The sequence below is a fragment of the Loxodonta africana genome, chromosome 11 (assembly GCF_030014295.1).
Source record: "Loxodonta africana isolate mLoxAfr1 chromosome 11, mLoxAfr1.hap2, whole genome shotgun sequence".
NCBI classification, from domain to species: Eukaryota; Metazoa; Chordata; class Mammalia; order Proboscidea; family Elephantidae; genus Loxodonta; species Loxodonta africana.
Window position 1 is genome coordinate 100,005,716 of NC_087352.1, and position 16,300 is coordinate 100,022,015.

At 39.8% G+C, this 16,300-nt stretch overlaps 1 protein-coding gene across 3 annotated transcripts in view; it reads left to right on the forward strand.

The window, feature by feature from the left end:
• PTPRM (protein tyrosine phosphatase receptor type M) overlaps window positions 1–16,300 on the forward strand; it is a 943,724-nt gene that overhangs the window by 342,272 nt on the left and 585,152 nt on the right. For all 3 annotated transcript variants that reach the window (XM_064294704.1, XM_064294702.1, XM_064294703.1), the window contains exon 3: window positions 7,140–7,411. In XM_064294704.1, the coding sequence (XP_064150774.1) occupies window positions 7,140–7,411 (272 nt within the window). The remainder of the gene's footprint in view (window positions 1–7,139; window positions 7,412–16,300) is intronic.

The following is a 16,300-nucleotide window of genomic DNA, read 5'->3' on the forward strand; positions in this document are numbered from 1 at the left end:
TTGGTGTTCTTCATTCTCCTTTGCTTCAGGTAGGCTGAGACCTATTGATGCATCTTAGATGGCCGCTTGCTAGTGTTTAAGACCCCAGACGCCACTCTCCAAAGTGGGATGCAGAATGTTTTCTTAATAGATTTTATTATGCCAAATGACTTAGACGTCCCCTGAAACCATCATCCCCAAGCCCCCGCCCGTACCACGCTGGCCTTTGAAGTATTCAGTTTATTTAGGAAGCTTCTTTTCTTTTGGTTTAGTCCAGTTGTGCTGACCTCTACTGTATTATGTACTATCTTTCCCTTTACCTAAAATAGTTCTCTTCTGTCTAATTAGTGAAAACTCCTCTCCCTCCCTCCCTCCCTGCTCTCGTAATCATCAAAGAATATTTTCTTCTCTGTTTAAGCTATTTTTCAAATTCTTATAAGGTGGTCTCATACAATATTTGTCCTTTGCAACTGACTAATTTCACTCAGCATAATGCCTTCCAGATTCCTCCATGTTACGAAATGTTTCACAGATTCATTATTGTTCTTTATCGATGTGTAGTATTCCATTGTGTGAAATATACCATAATTTATTTATCCAGTCATCTGTTGAAGGGCACCTTGGTTGCTTCCATCTTTTTGCTATAGTAAACAGTGCTGCAGTGAACATGGGTGTACATGTATCTGTTTGTGTAAAGGCTCTTATTTCTCTAGGATACATTCCAAGGGGAGAAATTGCTGGATCGTATGGTAGTTCTATTTCTAGCTTTTTAAGGAAGCGCCAAATCGGTTTCCAAAGTGGTTGTACCATTTTACATTCCCACCAGCAGTGTACAAGTGTTCTAGTCTCTCCACAACCTATCCAACACTTATTATTTTGTGTATTTTGCATTAATGCCAGCCTTGTTGGAGTGAGACGGAATCTCATTGTCGTTTTGATTTGCATTTTTCTCACAGCTAATGATCGTGAGCATTTCCTCATGTATCTGTTAGCTACCTGAATGTCTTCTTTAGTGAAGTGCCTGTTCATATTGTTGGCCTATTTTTCAATTGGGTTATTTGTCTTTTTGTAGTTGACTTTTTGCAGTATCATGTAGATTCTAGAGATCAGACATTGATCAGAAGTGTCATAGCCAAAAACTTTTTTCCCAGTCTTTAGGTAATCTTTTTACTCTTTTGGTGAACTCTTTGAATGAGCATAGGTGTTTGATTTTTAGGAGCTCCCAGTTATCAAGTTTTCATTCTGCACTGTTAGTAATGATTTGTCAACTGCTTATGCCACGTATTAGGGATCCTAACGTTGTCCCTATTTTTCTTCCATGATCTTTATCATTTTGGATTCTATATTTAGGTCTTTGATCCATTTTGAGTTCATTTTTGTGCATGGTGTGAGGTATGGGTCTTGTTTCATTTTTTCTCAGATGGATAACCGGTTATGTCAGCACCGTTTGTTAAAGAGACTGTCTTTTCCCCATTTAACGAATTTTGGGCCTTTATCAAGTATCAGCTGCACACAGGTAGATAGATTTATGTCTGGATTCTCATTTCGGTTCCTTTGCTCTGTGTATCTGTTGTTGTACCAGTGCCAGGCTGTTTTGACTATTGTGGTAGTATAATAGGTTCTAAAATCAAGTAGAATAAGGCCTCCCACTTTGTTTTTCTTTTTCAATAATGCTTTACTTACCAGGGGCCTCTTTCCTTCCATACGAAGTTGGTGATTTGTTTCTCCATCTCATTAAAAAATGTTGGAATTTGGATCAGAATTGCATTGTACCAATAGATCACTTCTGGTAGAAGAGACATTTTTACAATGTTAAGTCTTCCTATCCATGAGCAAGGTATGTTTTTCCACTTATGTAGGTCTCTTTTGGTTTCTTGCAATAGTGTCTTGTAGTTTTCTTTGTATAGGTCTTTTACGTCTCTGGTAAGATTCATTCCTAAGTATTTTATCTTCCCGGGGGCTACTGTGAATGGTATTGATTTGGTGATTTCCTCTTCAATGTTCTTTTTGTTGCGTAGAGGAACCCAACTCATTTTTATATGTTTATCTTGTATCGTGATACTCTGCTGAACTCTTCCAGTAGTTTTAGTAGTTTTTTGTGTATTCTTTAGGGTTTTCTGTGTATAAGGTCATGTCATCTGCAAATAGAGATACTTTTACTTTTTGCTTACCAATCTGGATGCCCTTTATTTCTTTATCTAGCCTAATTCCTCTGGCTAGGACCTCCAGCACAATATTGAATAAGAGTGGTGATAAAGGGCATCCTTGTCCAGCTGTGCATCTCAAGGAGAATGCTTTCAGACTCTCTCCATTTAGGATGATGTTGGTTGTTGGCTTGGTATAAATGCCCTTTATTATGTTGAGGAATTTTCCTTCTATTCCTATTTTGCTGAGAGTTTTTATCATGAATGGGTGTTGTACTTTGTCAAATGCCTTTTCTGCATCAATTGATAAGACCATGTGGTTCTTGTCTTTTATTTAGATGATGGATTACATTAATTGTTTTTCTAATGTTGAAGCATCCCTGCATACCTTGTATAAATCCCACTTGGTCATGGTGAATTTTTTTTTTAAATATGTTGTTGAATTTTATTGGCTAGAATTTTGTTGAGGATTTTTGCATCTAAGTTCATGAGGAATATATGTCTGTAATTTTCTTTTTTTTTTGTGGTGTCTTTACCTGCTTTTGGTATCAGGCATATACTGGCTTCATAGAATGAGTTTGGGAGTATGCCATCCTTTTCTATGCTCTGAAATACCTTTAGTAGTAGTGGTGTCAACTCTTCTCTGAACGTTTGGTAGAACTCTACAGTGAAGCCATTGGGCCAGGGTTTTTTTTTTTGCTGCTGTTGTTGTTGAGAGTTTTTTTATTACCAATCTCTTCTTTTGTTATGGGTTTATTTAGGTGTTCTACCTCTGTTTGTGTTATTTTAGGTAGGTAGTGTGTTTTTGGAAATTTATCCATTTCTTCTAGGTTTTCAAATTAGTTAGAGTACAATTTTTCGTAGTAAGTTGCTATGATCCTTTTAATTTCATTTGGGTCTGTTGTGATATCGCCCATCTCATTTCTTATTTGGGTTATTTGCTTCCTCCCCTGTTTTTCTTTGTCAGTTTCACCAGTGGTTTATCAATTTTGTTAATTTTTTCAAAGAATCAGCTTTTGGTCTTTTTAACTCTTTCAATTGTTTTTCTGTTCTCTATTTCTTTTAATTCTGCTGCAATTTTTATTATTTGTTTTCTTCTGGTGCCTGAGGTTTTCTTTTGTTGCTCCCTTTGTTATTGTTCAAGTTGTAGGGGTGATTCTTTGCTTTTGGCCCTTTCGTCTTTTTGGATATGTGTGATATAAGTTGACCTCAGTACTGCTTTCGCTGTGTCCCAAAAGTTCTGATAGGAAGTGTTTCCGTTCTCATTTTTGGATTCTATGAATGTCTTTATTCCATCCTTAAGTCTTCTATAACCCAGTCTTTTTTGAGCAGGGTATTGTTCAGTTTCCAAGTGTTTGATTTCTTTCCCTACTTTTTCTGTTATTAATTTCTGCTTTTTTGGCCTTATAGTCAGAGAAGATGGTTTATAATATTTCAATGTTTTGGATTCTGCTAAGGCTTGGTTTATGATCTAATATATGGTCTATTCTACAGGATGTTCCATGTGAGTTTGAAAAGAAAATATACTCAGCTGTTGTTGGGTGGAGTGTTCTGTATATGTCTATGAGGTCAAGTTGGTTGATTGTGGCATTTAGATCTTCTATGTCTTTATTAAGCTTCTTTCTGGATGTTCTGTCCTCCACTGGACGTGGTGTGTTGAAGTCTCGTAGTGTAATTGTGGAGCTGTCTATCTCACTTTTTAATGGTGTTAGAGTTTTTTTTAAACATATCTTGCAGTCCTGTCATTGGGTGCATAAATATTTAATATGGTTATACCCTCCTGGTATATTGTCCGTTTAATCATTATGTAGAGTCCTTCCTTATCCTTTGTGGTGGATTTAACTTTAAAGTCTATTTTGTCAGAAATTAATATTGCCATTCCTGCTCTTTTTTGATTGCTGTTTGCTTTATGTATTTTTTCCATCCTTTGAGTTCTAGTTTGTTTGTGTCTCTAAGCCTAAGGTGTGTCTCTTGTAGGCAGCATATAGATGGATCATGCTTTTTTTTTTTTTTTTTTTATTCATTGTTCCACTCTCTGTCTCTTTATTGGTGCATTTAGTGCAGCTACATTCAGTGTAATTATGGATAGGTATGAGTTTAGTGCTGTCATTTTGGTATCTTTTTTTTTGTGTTTTGGTGACAATTTCTTTTTCCAACTTAATTTTTTGTGCCGAGTATTTATATATTGTCTTTTCCTTTTATTTGTTATTGTTGATTTTGTTTTTGCTTAGTCCTTATGTTTTTCCTGTATTTTATTTTCTTGTGTAGGATTGTTAGTCTCCTTTGTAGTTACCTCAGTATTTACCCTTATTTTTCTACATTTAAATCTAACTTTTATTTCTTTATATCGCCTTGCCTTCCTGTCCATATGAAAGATCTGTGACTACATTTCTTAGTCCCTCTTTATTGATTTAATGTTGTCATCTTTTACATAATGACTTTGCTATTTCCCTGTTTTGAGCATTTTTTAATCTTGATTTATTTTTTAATTTCCATATCTGGGTTGATATCTGGTTGCTCTGTCCTGTGTTCTAGTCTTGGGTCAATGTCTGGTATTATTGATGTTCTAGCCAGAGAACTTCCTTTAGTATTTCTTATAGTTTTGGTTTGGTTTCTACAAATTCCCTAAGCTTTTGTTTATCTGGAAATGTCCTAATTTCACCTTCATATTTGAGAGACAGTTTTTCTGGATATATGATTCTTGTATGGGAATGTTTTTCCTTCATTGCTTTATATGTGTCATCCCATTGCCTTCTTGCCTGCATGGTTTCTGCTGAGTAGTCTGAGCTTATTCTCACTGACTCTCCTTTGTTAGGTAACTTTTTGTTTATCCCTGGCTGCTCTTGAAATGCTCCGTCTTTGGTTTTGGAAAGTTTGATTATGTCTTGGTGAGTTTCTTTTTAGATCTGCCTTATTTGGAGTTTGATGAGCATCTTGGATAGATATCTTCTCATTTTTCATTATATCAGGGAAGTTTTTTGCCAACAAATCTTTAACAGCTCTCTCTGTATTTTCTGTTATCCCTCCCTATACTGGTACTCCAATCACTCGTAGGTAATTTCTCTTGATAGAGTCCCACATGATTCTTATGGTTTCTTCATTTTTTTTAATTCTTTTATATGATTTTTCTTCAAAGGTATTGATGTCAAGTGCTTTATCTTCAATCTCACCAATTCTGCCTTCCACTTGCTCAAGTCTTTTCATTTTCTATTGAGTTGTGCAATTTTGTTATTTTATTGTTAATCTTATGAATTTCTGATTGCTGTCTCTGTATGAATTCTTGCAGCTTATTAAATTTTTCATCATGTTCTTGAATAACCTTTTAAAATTATTCAATTGCTTTATCCGTGTGTTCCTTCGCTTCTTCTGTGCATTGCCTGATCTCCTTCCTGTTCTCCTTCCTGAAGTCTTGAAGAGTTCTGTGTATTAATCTTTTGTATTCTGAATCCAGTAATTCTAGGAAATCACCTTCATCCAGAAGATCCCTTGATTCTTTGTTTTGAGAACTTGTTGAAGCGATCATGGTCTGCTTTTTTATGTGAGTTGATATTGACTGTTGTCTCTGAGCCATCTATAAGTTATTAGTTTATTTTATTTTTGCTTACTGTTTATCCTAGCTTCTTGTTTGCTTTGTTTTGATATGCCCACATAGGTTGCTTGAGTGAGGTAGCTTGATTATTTTTGCATTCGAAGGTCTAACGTCCTATCACCAGGTGGCTAGAGCTGTTATCAGATATGTCAGCCTAGAGATCCATTCACTTTCCTTGTATGGATGCAGCTTAGCTGTCCAGGTAGTTGGTCATCAAGTGTGTGGTACAGGGTCTGTTCTACAGTGTTAGAGGGGCAGGGGTGATTGGTGTAGGCACCACTGTCTTGTTGCCATAGGGGGTCACACTCTGAACAAGGCAGGGGGTTACAGCCATCTGCCGATTCTCTGTGAAGAAAATGTGTTCCTGTTCCCTAGAGTTCACAGGTGGGTGGGTTCTTCAGAGGGACCATGGGCAGTCAGTGCTTTTGGTTGTAAGGACTGGGAGATACCAGTTAATCTTGGACCCCTGTCACAGGTGGCTGGATTACCCAAGTTTAGCCACTAGTCCTTATGCCCCTGATGTGGGTAGGTGCGGACCCTATTTAATAGGCAAAGCGGTGTCAAACATCAAGCACCCGCCTCTCCACTGCACAGCTGAAACAGTTGCAGTGTGCCAGAAAAGGCCTATTCTCCTGAAATAGGCCCACACAGGTTCATGCAGGGAGGAACAGCTATTCAAAGTCTATGGGCCATTTATGCCTGGACAGGAGCTGCTTCTGTCCTGAGCTCCCCAGGTTAGTGGAACTGGCAGATTATCTTTTCCCTGAACTTTGAATTAATTCCTTCTTTATGCCTGGGAGAAAGTCTCAGGATGCTCAGCAGGGCCTATCTAAGGCCTAGGGAAATCAACAGCTACTGAAGCCAGCTTGGGCACTGGGGGGCATGGTAAAATATACGCAAGTACTTAGCTTTTGCCAAGAGCGCCGTTCTTTTTTGGTTCCAGAGATGTGAGTAGGCTGTGCGGCTGGCTGTTTCTCCATGAGGAAACTGAGGCTGAATGCCACCACCAGCCTGCTGCTGCCACTCCCGGGAATGTTGCCTGAGGCTTCCTGGCAATTCAGTTCTGGCAACTCCTCTCCGCTTCTGAACCATCTCTCCTCCCCTTGCCACTCAGTCCATTTTCTTACATTGCCTTTGATGTTCAGGGATCCTAGCTTGTCATAAGTATAATCGTTTCACTTTTTTTTTCCTGGTCTTTGTTGTAAGAGGGATCACCGGTAGCATCTGACTACTCCGCCATCTTGGCCCCACCTTTACTGGCTCTTTTGAGAGAGAGCACATTAGGGGTGGTTGGTGGAGGGGTAAGGTGTGAAAAAGGAGAAGGGGGTGGAAATTTTAAAGCTTAAGTACAGTATGTGGAACTGCAGTGCCCACATGACAGCAAGTGGTGTTTACAATTGGGATTCCCCTTTGATTTGTTTCCGCAGGCTTGTTCATGTTGGTGAACACATCTGGGAGACCGGAGGGGCAGAGAGCCCATCTCCTTTTACCTCAGCTTAAAGAAAACGACACCCACTGCATTGACTTTCACTATTTTGTATCCAGCAAGAGTAATTCTGCTCCTGGGTTACTCAACGTCTACGTTAAGGTCAATAACGGGCCTTTGGGGAATCCCATCTGGAATATATCTGGAGACCCCACACGTACGTGGAACAGGGCGGAGCTGGCAATTAGTACGTTTTGGCCTAACTTTTATCAGGTATGCTCTTTATTTTCATGTTTTGATACAGCCTTTGTTTCTAAAAATGTAAATTGTTTTTATGTTAGTATAATTAAGAGAATGTATAAGTAATGTTTGTATTTTTTATAACATGTACAGTAAAAAAAAAATTAAAGCCTATGTTATTTGATAAGCAGTGTCTTGAGGCTTTGGTTGTTGTTAACTCACTGTGAGAAATGAGGAAAAGACAGAATTCAAGTGTATTTATGTCTGGTATATATTGTTTTAAGAAAATAAAAGCAGTGACTTGCAACTGGACAGTAAATGCTATCTCCAAGGGTATTTTGCTCCTTATGTTAAGGAAGCCATATCTGGCCCAGGGAGACACGGCCCTTGAGCTGAAAAGAGGAATCCCTTTCTTCTGTGGGTGGGTGTCAGGAGTGAGTAAGTCACTAAGAAGTGAGTCCTTGTGGAGGTCAGGTAGTGAGGTGCAGGTCCCGAGTCCCACCATGGTGAGCAGATGGGAGAAAGCACCCTTTGTAGACTGAGCCCTGCCCTTTGAGTGATCTCCTGTGGCCCAAATGGCCCACTGAAAGTTCCCATTGAAAGTAACCGAAGGATGGAGGCGCCGTAGTAGTTGAGAAGTGATAGAAAAGTAATTCTTGATGTCCCACCCATTCCACTGAATACCTATACCACAAGAGCATCCTGACTTGGGATCAAAGGTGAGGAAATTAGTGACAATGGGCATTTGGGTCTCTTTTTTTCCTTTTATCCATAGCATCTTTTAAAAATAGCTTAATGTTAGGAATACTCAATTTCAGGCTAAAAGAATGCATTAGGAGGTTTCAGATAGTTTGCTTTTCTCCTCCCGACTCCTTTGACTCACTCAGGAAATGTGAACGTGTGTCTGGGATCATTTCCCATTTGTGTTTGAGGTTCTCAGCTAGACTCACAGGAGGGGAAGCTGAGTCTTTTCAGAATGGGTGTGGCAGCTCAGATCCACTCTGAGCTCTGAGGTTTGTTAGGGAAGATCATCAACCCTAAGTCCTCCACTACTGGGCTTTATAATGGGAATAAGCAAACTCTAAATTTCTTACTCAGTTTACCTTTGTAGCCTTTGTATCTGTAGTCATTTCTGGTATGTAATAAGAGATAAATAAATGCTTCTTAGATGGAAATGAAGACTAGTGAAAGTCCTGTTGGTACATATGTAAATCGTTAAAATGTAGGGTATACGTTGGTAGTGTTTCAAAAGCATTAAAAATTTTGGTCTAAATTTAGCAATCTACTGTTAGGAATTTTTTTTTTTTTAATTGTGCTTTAGGTGAAAGTTTACAGCTCAGGCTAGTTTCTCATACGGAAATTTGTACACACATTTTCATGTGACCCTCGTTGCAATCCCCAGATTTCCTGTGTCCATTCAGCCAGCTCCTATCCCTTTCCGCCTTCTCATCTCGCCTCCGGACAGGGAGCTGCCCATTCAGTCTATTATTAGGAATTTTTCAGAAGGAAATAACAAGGGTGATTGCCAATGATTAATTACAAAATATTCATGGAAGTTTATTTATAATAAGGAAAATTTAAAGCAATATTATGTCCAGTGATGAAGGTTAAGTTAATTTATGCTACCTTAATATGAAGCTTCATTTTGCAGCCATTAAAATAATGTTATGGAAGACCATTTAATGGTGTATTTAATCTTCTGCTTTTAAAGTCTGAAAAAGACATAGAAAGCAAAGTATTAAATTTCACTTACTAAAGCATATGTGTGTGATATATATATACATATATATATATATATATATGGCTGGAAACCCTGGTGGCATAGTGGTTAAGTGCTACAGCTGCTAACCAAAAGGTGGGCGGTTCGAATTCACCAGGTGCTCCTTGGAAACTCTATGGGGCAGTTCTACTCTGCCCTATAGGGGTCCCTATGAGTTGGAATAGACTTGACAGTAATGAATTTGGTCTTACAGGTTTTTATAAGTATGTATGATATATATTTAGATACATATATAAAAAACAAAAAAACATATGTAAAATAAAAGCTAAAATATATTATGAACTAGATATATAAAATAGGGTATCTCCCTAGTTAGTGGGATAACAGGTGATTTGAATTTTTTTCTTTCTGCCATCTGACATTTTCCAAATTTTCTCCAGTGTACATATACTATTTATAAAATAAAAAGAGTAAAAACTGGTTTTTCCTCCAGAGATACAATAGCTTATTTAATGAATAACCTTCTTTTTATATAAATGTATTGGTAACCAATCAGTGGTATAATTAAAAAATATGGCCTTTGGGGTCCAGGTTTGTCTTTCACAGGATTAAAAAGCTAGTAGGGGAAGGAGGTCTGGCCAGGCAAGACTTTAGAAGGTTTTTGTGTGGTGGACTAGGCTTAGAGACGGAGCGTCATTAAGCAGCCTCTTTTGGGGGAGGCAGGATCTGTAGTGACTGACTGTCCGCTCCCCCACCGCCAGAAAGTGCTGAAGGCACTTCCTTGGCCTCCAGGTGTCTGCTGGCTGAGGCCAGTAGGGTGCCCTTCTAGACGAAATCAGAAGGTGCATCCTGCTCGTCTGTACCCTGGTTCTCTTCTCTTTGGCCTTAGAAGTGTCCATCCCAAAACTCTAGGAGTCTGCTTTCCTCTGGGACCCTTTACAACCTCCAGAGCTGCAGTGCATTGGTGTAGTTTTGACACCGGCAACAATCCAGATAAAGAATTTTTATTTCACCTTTTACATATCTGCTACAGATTAGGAATAATTTAATTTATAACCACCTTACGAGACCAGGGTTTAACAAGGAATTATGGAATTACATTGAAGTCAGGCCATTCTTAAGTCCTATCAATTCTTGCTTTCTGTTAATCTCCCATTTTGCATTCCCAATTGTCAGGATCCAATCCTCGCCACCTCACCCCCCACTCGCCACTGTGAACTCTTTCATATTATGGAGTAGGGCATGATTTACCAATTAAATTGGAACTTAATTCTCATTATAGCTTTTTGGTTCACTTCTGGGTTTATTGTTTCACTGGGTGATTCATTAGAAACAGCTTCTTACTTGGAATTTAAAGGTAGATTTATAGAGATTCTTTAATGCGGTGTTGCTAGATGTTTAAGGACCTGGTGATCAATGTCTGTAAAGGGTGTGGTAACACGCACTTGTTCTTTTAATAACCAAGCACCACAGGCAAGCACGAGCCCTTGATGTTTCTAAGGCACACCTAAGGTGGGCTTTCTCTTATTTCCTCTTCATGTAGTGGAATCATTACCCTGATAGCAACGTAAGCTGTTAGGCAGACTGTACAGTGTAGATGATGCTAGAGAGATGCCAGCAGGGAACTCACAAAAGCTGAGCCATCGGCCTTAAAATCACCCTTGGAGACCGGGACGGTGTGGCCCAGTCAGGATGAGAAGGACGAGCAGAGTTTGATTGTAGCCCAACCAGCTGTATTAAACAGGAAAAGGAAGGAAAACACCTACCGAACCCTATTTCTGCCACTGGCCCAAGGTGTCATCGTAGCTGGAGATGGTCAGAAAAACATGTAGTGAGCATTCAGCCAGCAGCACTGACCATGGGAGGGCTTGTCTGGGCTGCGACTCACGCCAGCCTGCAGGGCCAGCACACACTCCCTGAGGAGATGGCCTGGTATCCTGATGCTCTTAAAAACGTGAACCATGCGACGGGCCATCTGCCTTTGATTTAATTTCCCACATAGATTTCTCCATCGGGAATTTGCCACTGGCCTGAGGACTATTATATTTCTAATTGCAAAATATAAAAGTATTTTTCTGATGTTATGTGTGCATAAGTATGTGGACTATCTTGTGAACATGATTCATAAAAGTCAGCTCCGTGTGATGCAGTCTTAGCATATGGGGAAGGCTGTTCTGACATCCCTGGGTAGTACAGATGTTTAAGTGTTCAGCTGCTAACCAAAAGGTTGATGGTTTGAGTCCATTCAGAGGTACCTTGAAAAAAAGGCCTGGCTATCTGCTTCCAAAAAAATCAACCATCCAAAGCCATGTGGAGCATAGTTCTACTCTGCAACACATGGGGGTTGCCATGAGTCGGAATTGATTCTACAATGACTGGGTTTTGTTAAGTCTGTTTCTGGGCCAGAAAGCTAAGCACCAGATAATAGAACATGGGTATCTAAAGGTGAGGTGCCCTTAGGAGGCCGTCTCTTAGCATACAGGGAGTCGTCTTCCCCAGATGTCACCTCTGCAGTATCATTTATCCTCCTAGGCTGCAAGATATAGAGACTTAAGAAAATAACGTAAACTTCATGAATAATTGAAACATTAGTATATGAAATACATTATATTCATGTAGTACTTTAGTTCTATATACTTTTCACATTATTAAGTAAAGATAGATGAAGTAACTTTCAAAAGAATTTCATGTTATAATATTTCTTGAAAATGGGTAGCATCATAGATAGTAAAAGAATATGCACTTTAGGTCAGGCAATTGGATTTGAGTGTCAGCCCTGTTTACTTACAAGATTTGGGGAACTGATTTAAACATTTTGAGCCTCGGTTTGTTATGAGGCTAAATACAACAACTGTTTAGGGTGTGAACATGGAGGGAAAAGCACACTCGGGAAATACTAGGCTCTCTATAAATGGTGGTAATTTATTGAGATTAAGATTTGTGGGAGGCAGTAAAAAATAAACAGTTAAAACCCCAGGTACTACGTATCAAACTAGGAGGCAGAACAATGACAACTGGTCTGTATTCACCTGGAGCAACAGAGGAAGAAGGAGAGTCAGGAACAGGAGGAGGATATACAATGATGTGGCTAATTGCCTCCATGAACAACTGTCTCCTTTGCCATGAGACCATAAGAACTGGATGGTGCCCAGCTACTATTACTGAACATTATGATCAAAGGTTCTACAGATGAATCCTGATCAAAGGAGGAAAAACACAGAACAGAATTTCAAATTCTCATGGACTCTAGGCTTTCTGGAGCTGTGAGGGCTGGATGAACCCCTGAAAGCATTGCCCTGTGATAATCTTTGAAACTTTAACCAAAAATATCCCCTGAAGTCTTCTTAAGACCAGACAATAGTTTAGATTAGTAAAAATTGTCTGCCTTGAGCACTAAGGTCTTTTAAGAACTATCTATATTGGATCAAAGTGACAACAGCAACTTGATAGATTAGATAGGAAGCTTAGGTGGCAGTGAGCTCATGTTAATGAGGGAGGAAAAAGTCAGAAGAGGAGGTGAGAATGGTTGCACAACTTGAAGAATGGACAAGTGCCACTGAATTGTACATGTAGAAACTGTGGAATTGGTGTATGTGTTGCTGTGTACTGTATTTTTATGCAGATAACACACGCCTTCTACATTTGTTTGCGAACTGCCCCCCACTATTTTTTTTTTTTTTTAATAGCAACATGTAAAAAAGTTGGCATGGTGGTGCTTATGAAAATACCTCATGGTGGAGGGGAGGGCGTGGTTGGCAAACAAACATAAAGGATGCAGCTTATTTGTATAAAATACGGTATATTCTCAACAACAACAACAAAATAAAATTAAAAAAAAAAACAAACAGTTAATAGTTGATTGCTTTCTCCCTACCACTAACAAAAAAAAATTTTTTTTTTTTGAGTCTCTCCTTAAATGTGCTTAATGGACTTTCAGAAGGTGTGAAATAAAAAAAGGGTTTCCAGGAACAAATCCTTTTGTGAAACACTGGACTAAATGAAGTGAACCAAGCTTCTTTACATCAGGAGGTTCTGGGTCCAGTAAGGTACAAACCTGTGTGTGTGTGTGCATGCGTGCGTGCGTGCGTGTGTGTGTGTGTGAGGTTCCCTGAGGGTTCATGGTATTCAGCCTTCCCTGGACTCTTCTGACTACATCCTGGGGAGTCTGTGCTCTGGGAACAGCTGTTGGGCTCTTTCCATCTCTCCTTTCGCTTCACTTCCGTGCTTTCCTAAAGAAATGTCCATTTCTCACTCTGTTTTGGCTGAAAAATACTAACCACTTTTTGTCTTGGTCAGAACGTGAGCTTTGTAGTTGTTGGATTTGGGGAGGTTTTCAAAAAATACAGACATAGCTGCCCTGTGTCCTTTTAATAAACATAGTAGGTTTTCTTGGGCATGTCTTGTTTTCCTAGTCTTCCCCTAGCCTTATCTTTATCAGGTATTTCCAGAGTTTAGAAATGTTTCTTAGGAGAGTAAAAGTGTTCTCGTCAAGTAGCTGTTATATGTAGCCGGTTTTTAGTATTTATGGCAGACTGGGTCCTACTGGGAAACCCTGGTGGTGTAGTGGTTAAGTACTACGGCTGCCAACCAAGAGCTCGGCGGTTTGAATCTGCCAGGCACTTCTTTGAAACTCTGTGGGGCAGTTCTACTCTGTCCTATAGGGCCGCGAATCGGAATTGACTCGACGGTGCTGGGTTTGGTTTTTTTTGCTTTGGGTCCTACAGGAACAGATCACAAATGTAACCTGCATGGAATATAGCTAATTGCAGGTTAATTGCTGTTCATTAACACATCAATTGTCAAGTATTTGGTGATTATCATGTATTTAATTCCTTAATTAAGGTTTGTTCTAAATGCTGCTACTTAGTACCAGCCCCTCTGTTAGCTCTGCAGCCTGGGGAAGCTCAGGCTACCATCTTTCTCCAGGGAACCTGGGCTATGATCTCTGCTTCCTCTCATTAGGCCTCATTGACTTCCTGCCAGTTGAATAGTATTTTCCTTTTACATCCACCCCCTGCTTTATTATGCCAGTGGAAAGAATGTTTTCGGCTTTGGCTCTGCTTTCCTGTTCTTAGCCGTGTTCCTGGAACCCTGGTGGCACAGTGGTTAAGAGCTCAGCTGCTAACCAAAAGGTCAGCAGTTTGAATCCAACTCGGCTCCTTGGAAACCCAATGGGACAGTTCTACTCTGTCCTGTAGGATTGGTGTGAGCTGGAATCGACTCTGTGGCGATGGGTTTGGTTTGTTTGTTTTTTTCTCCTGCCCCTACAAGTTTCTGACTCCCTGGCCGCAAAGGAACCAGTGGTGGGTTTCTCTGGGTACCTAACCAGGAACACACTCAGTGCTGGAGTCTCACGTGCTGCCTGTCTCCCTGTTTTGCAATGTTCTGAATCCAGTGAGGGGGAAGGAAAGGGGTGATCTGTAATAACAAAAAACATAGGTGCTGGGAAAAGAGAAACCTCCTCCACCTCCTTGCTTCCAGATGAAGGGGCTGGGTGAGTGGGGGAGGCAGGCAGGACAACAGTGAACATGAGGATGAAGTAACCCAGGGCTGTCTTGTTGGTTCACTAGAGCCACCTTGTTAAAACAAGTTCTCTTAGATATGTCGAAGGGCTCTGGGAGAAGGTTAGCAGTGGAATCCAGCTGGTTCCTACCCCAAGTTTTTGTGCAGTAGGTGAGAAAGGAGCGTATACTTTGGGGGAAGGCTGAGGAGAGACTGACCCTTTAGCAGCCTGTCATCTTCCCTGGTAAATGAGGAATTGAGAGAATAGGAATGACATGATCTTACCCATCTCTTCCAACGTAGCTTCCACTTCTGTTCCCCACACACACTCCCGGTCTCTTTGTTGTATTTGCCTTCAACCCATTTATTTTACTAAAAATAACACAAAGCTACAGCTGAGGCCGAGCAGGCCCACATGCATTGGACAGTGATGTAGGACTCAATAGTGAGAGTTTTCCAAAGTGTATTCCACAAATCCAAGGGCTGTTAAGAGGCATTAGTGACCGGGTGGAAAACACAGATTTAAATAAACAGAGTTAAACAGACTGTTTCTGCCCTGGAGCAGTTTTGGAGCTGTGGTTTGTCATGAGTTTCTGGGAGGGCAAACGGCATGTGAGAGTGCCCAGGTAGAGTCTGGCATCAATGTGGGCCTTCGCAGAGCAGCTCTTGAGTACAGTGTTCCTTGGGGCACACTCAGGAAACACTGAAACGTATTAATAGAAAAATAGGACATCCCTTGACTCCGTAAATTCCTTGTCTATGGCCGTATCCCAAGGCAAGACTGTTGAATGGTTTCACGCCTTTAAGACAACCTGGGGAATTAGATGTGGCAGTGAAATACACCTCTCTCTCAAGCAACAGTGCTGTGCTAAGCAGCTGCCCCTGAACTCTGCAATTTACGATTAAGAAAGACAAACAGTGGGTTTTAAGAAACCAGTGGAGACATACTTGGTTGTCACTTTAATATTGACAATGTAGATCAGTTTGTGTGACTTTTTTATCCTGGAAGATATTTATTTTTTTTAAAGCTTAGCGCATCTCTAAATCTCATTCTCAGCTTGTATTTGTTATTTGATGATCAAAGATAAGCACTTCTCTTGTTTCACGTCCTGTACGTCAGCCGTCTGTTGCTCCTTGCTTATCAGCACTTTTCCTTAAAACTTTTCTGTTTGAAATTTTTGTCACATCCTGTTTTATAAAATGAGTGTATGAGCCATGGTCATATCATGTTAGCTCCTTTTAAAAAGGAGGAGGAAACAAAAAGAAGTGTGAGAAGAGTGGAGCTTATTGGGAGAAACAACAGATGGAGACATTTAACAATAGCATGACGAAGCACCACTCGTTACTCCATTGCCAACTTATCTTTTGAGTGCCTTTAACTTTGGAAGAATAGGTTTTTATTTTATTTCTGGTAGTGTTTCAATATAAATAAATGCCTGCATATTTGTTCCTGATTTTTTTTTTAATTAATTTTATTTTGTTGCTGAGAATGTATGTACACAGTAAAACCAATTCAACAGTTTCTACATGTTCCATTTACATTGATTACATTGAGTTGTGCAGCCATTCCCAACCTTCTTTTCTGAGTCATTCTTCCCCTATTAACATAAATTCACTGTCCCCTGAGGTTCCTCCTATCTACTCTTTAAAGTTGCTGTTGTCACTTCAGTCCCATATAAAAAAACAAAACAAAAAAAAAC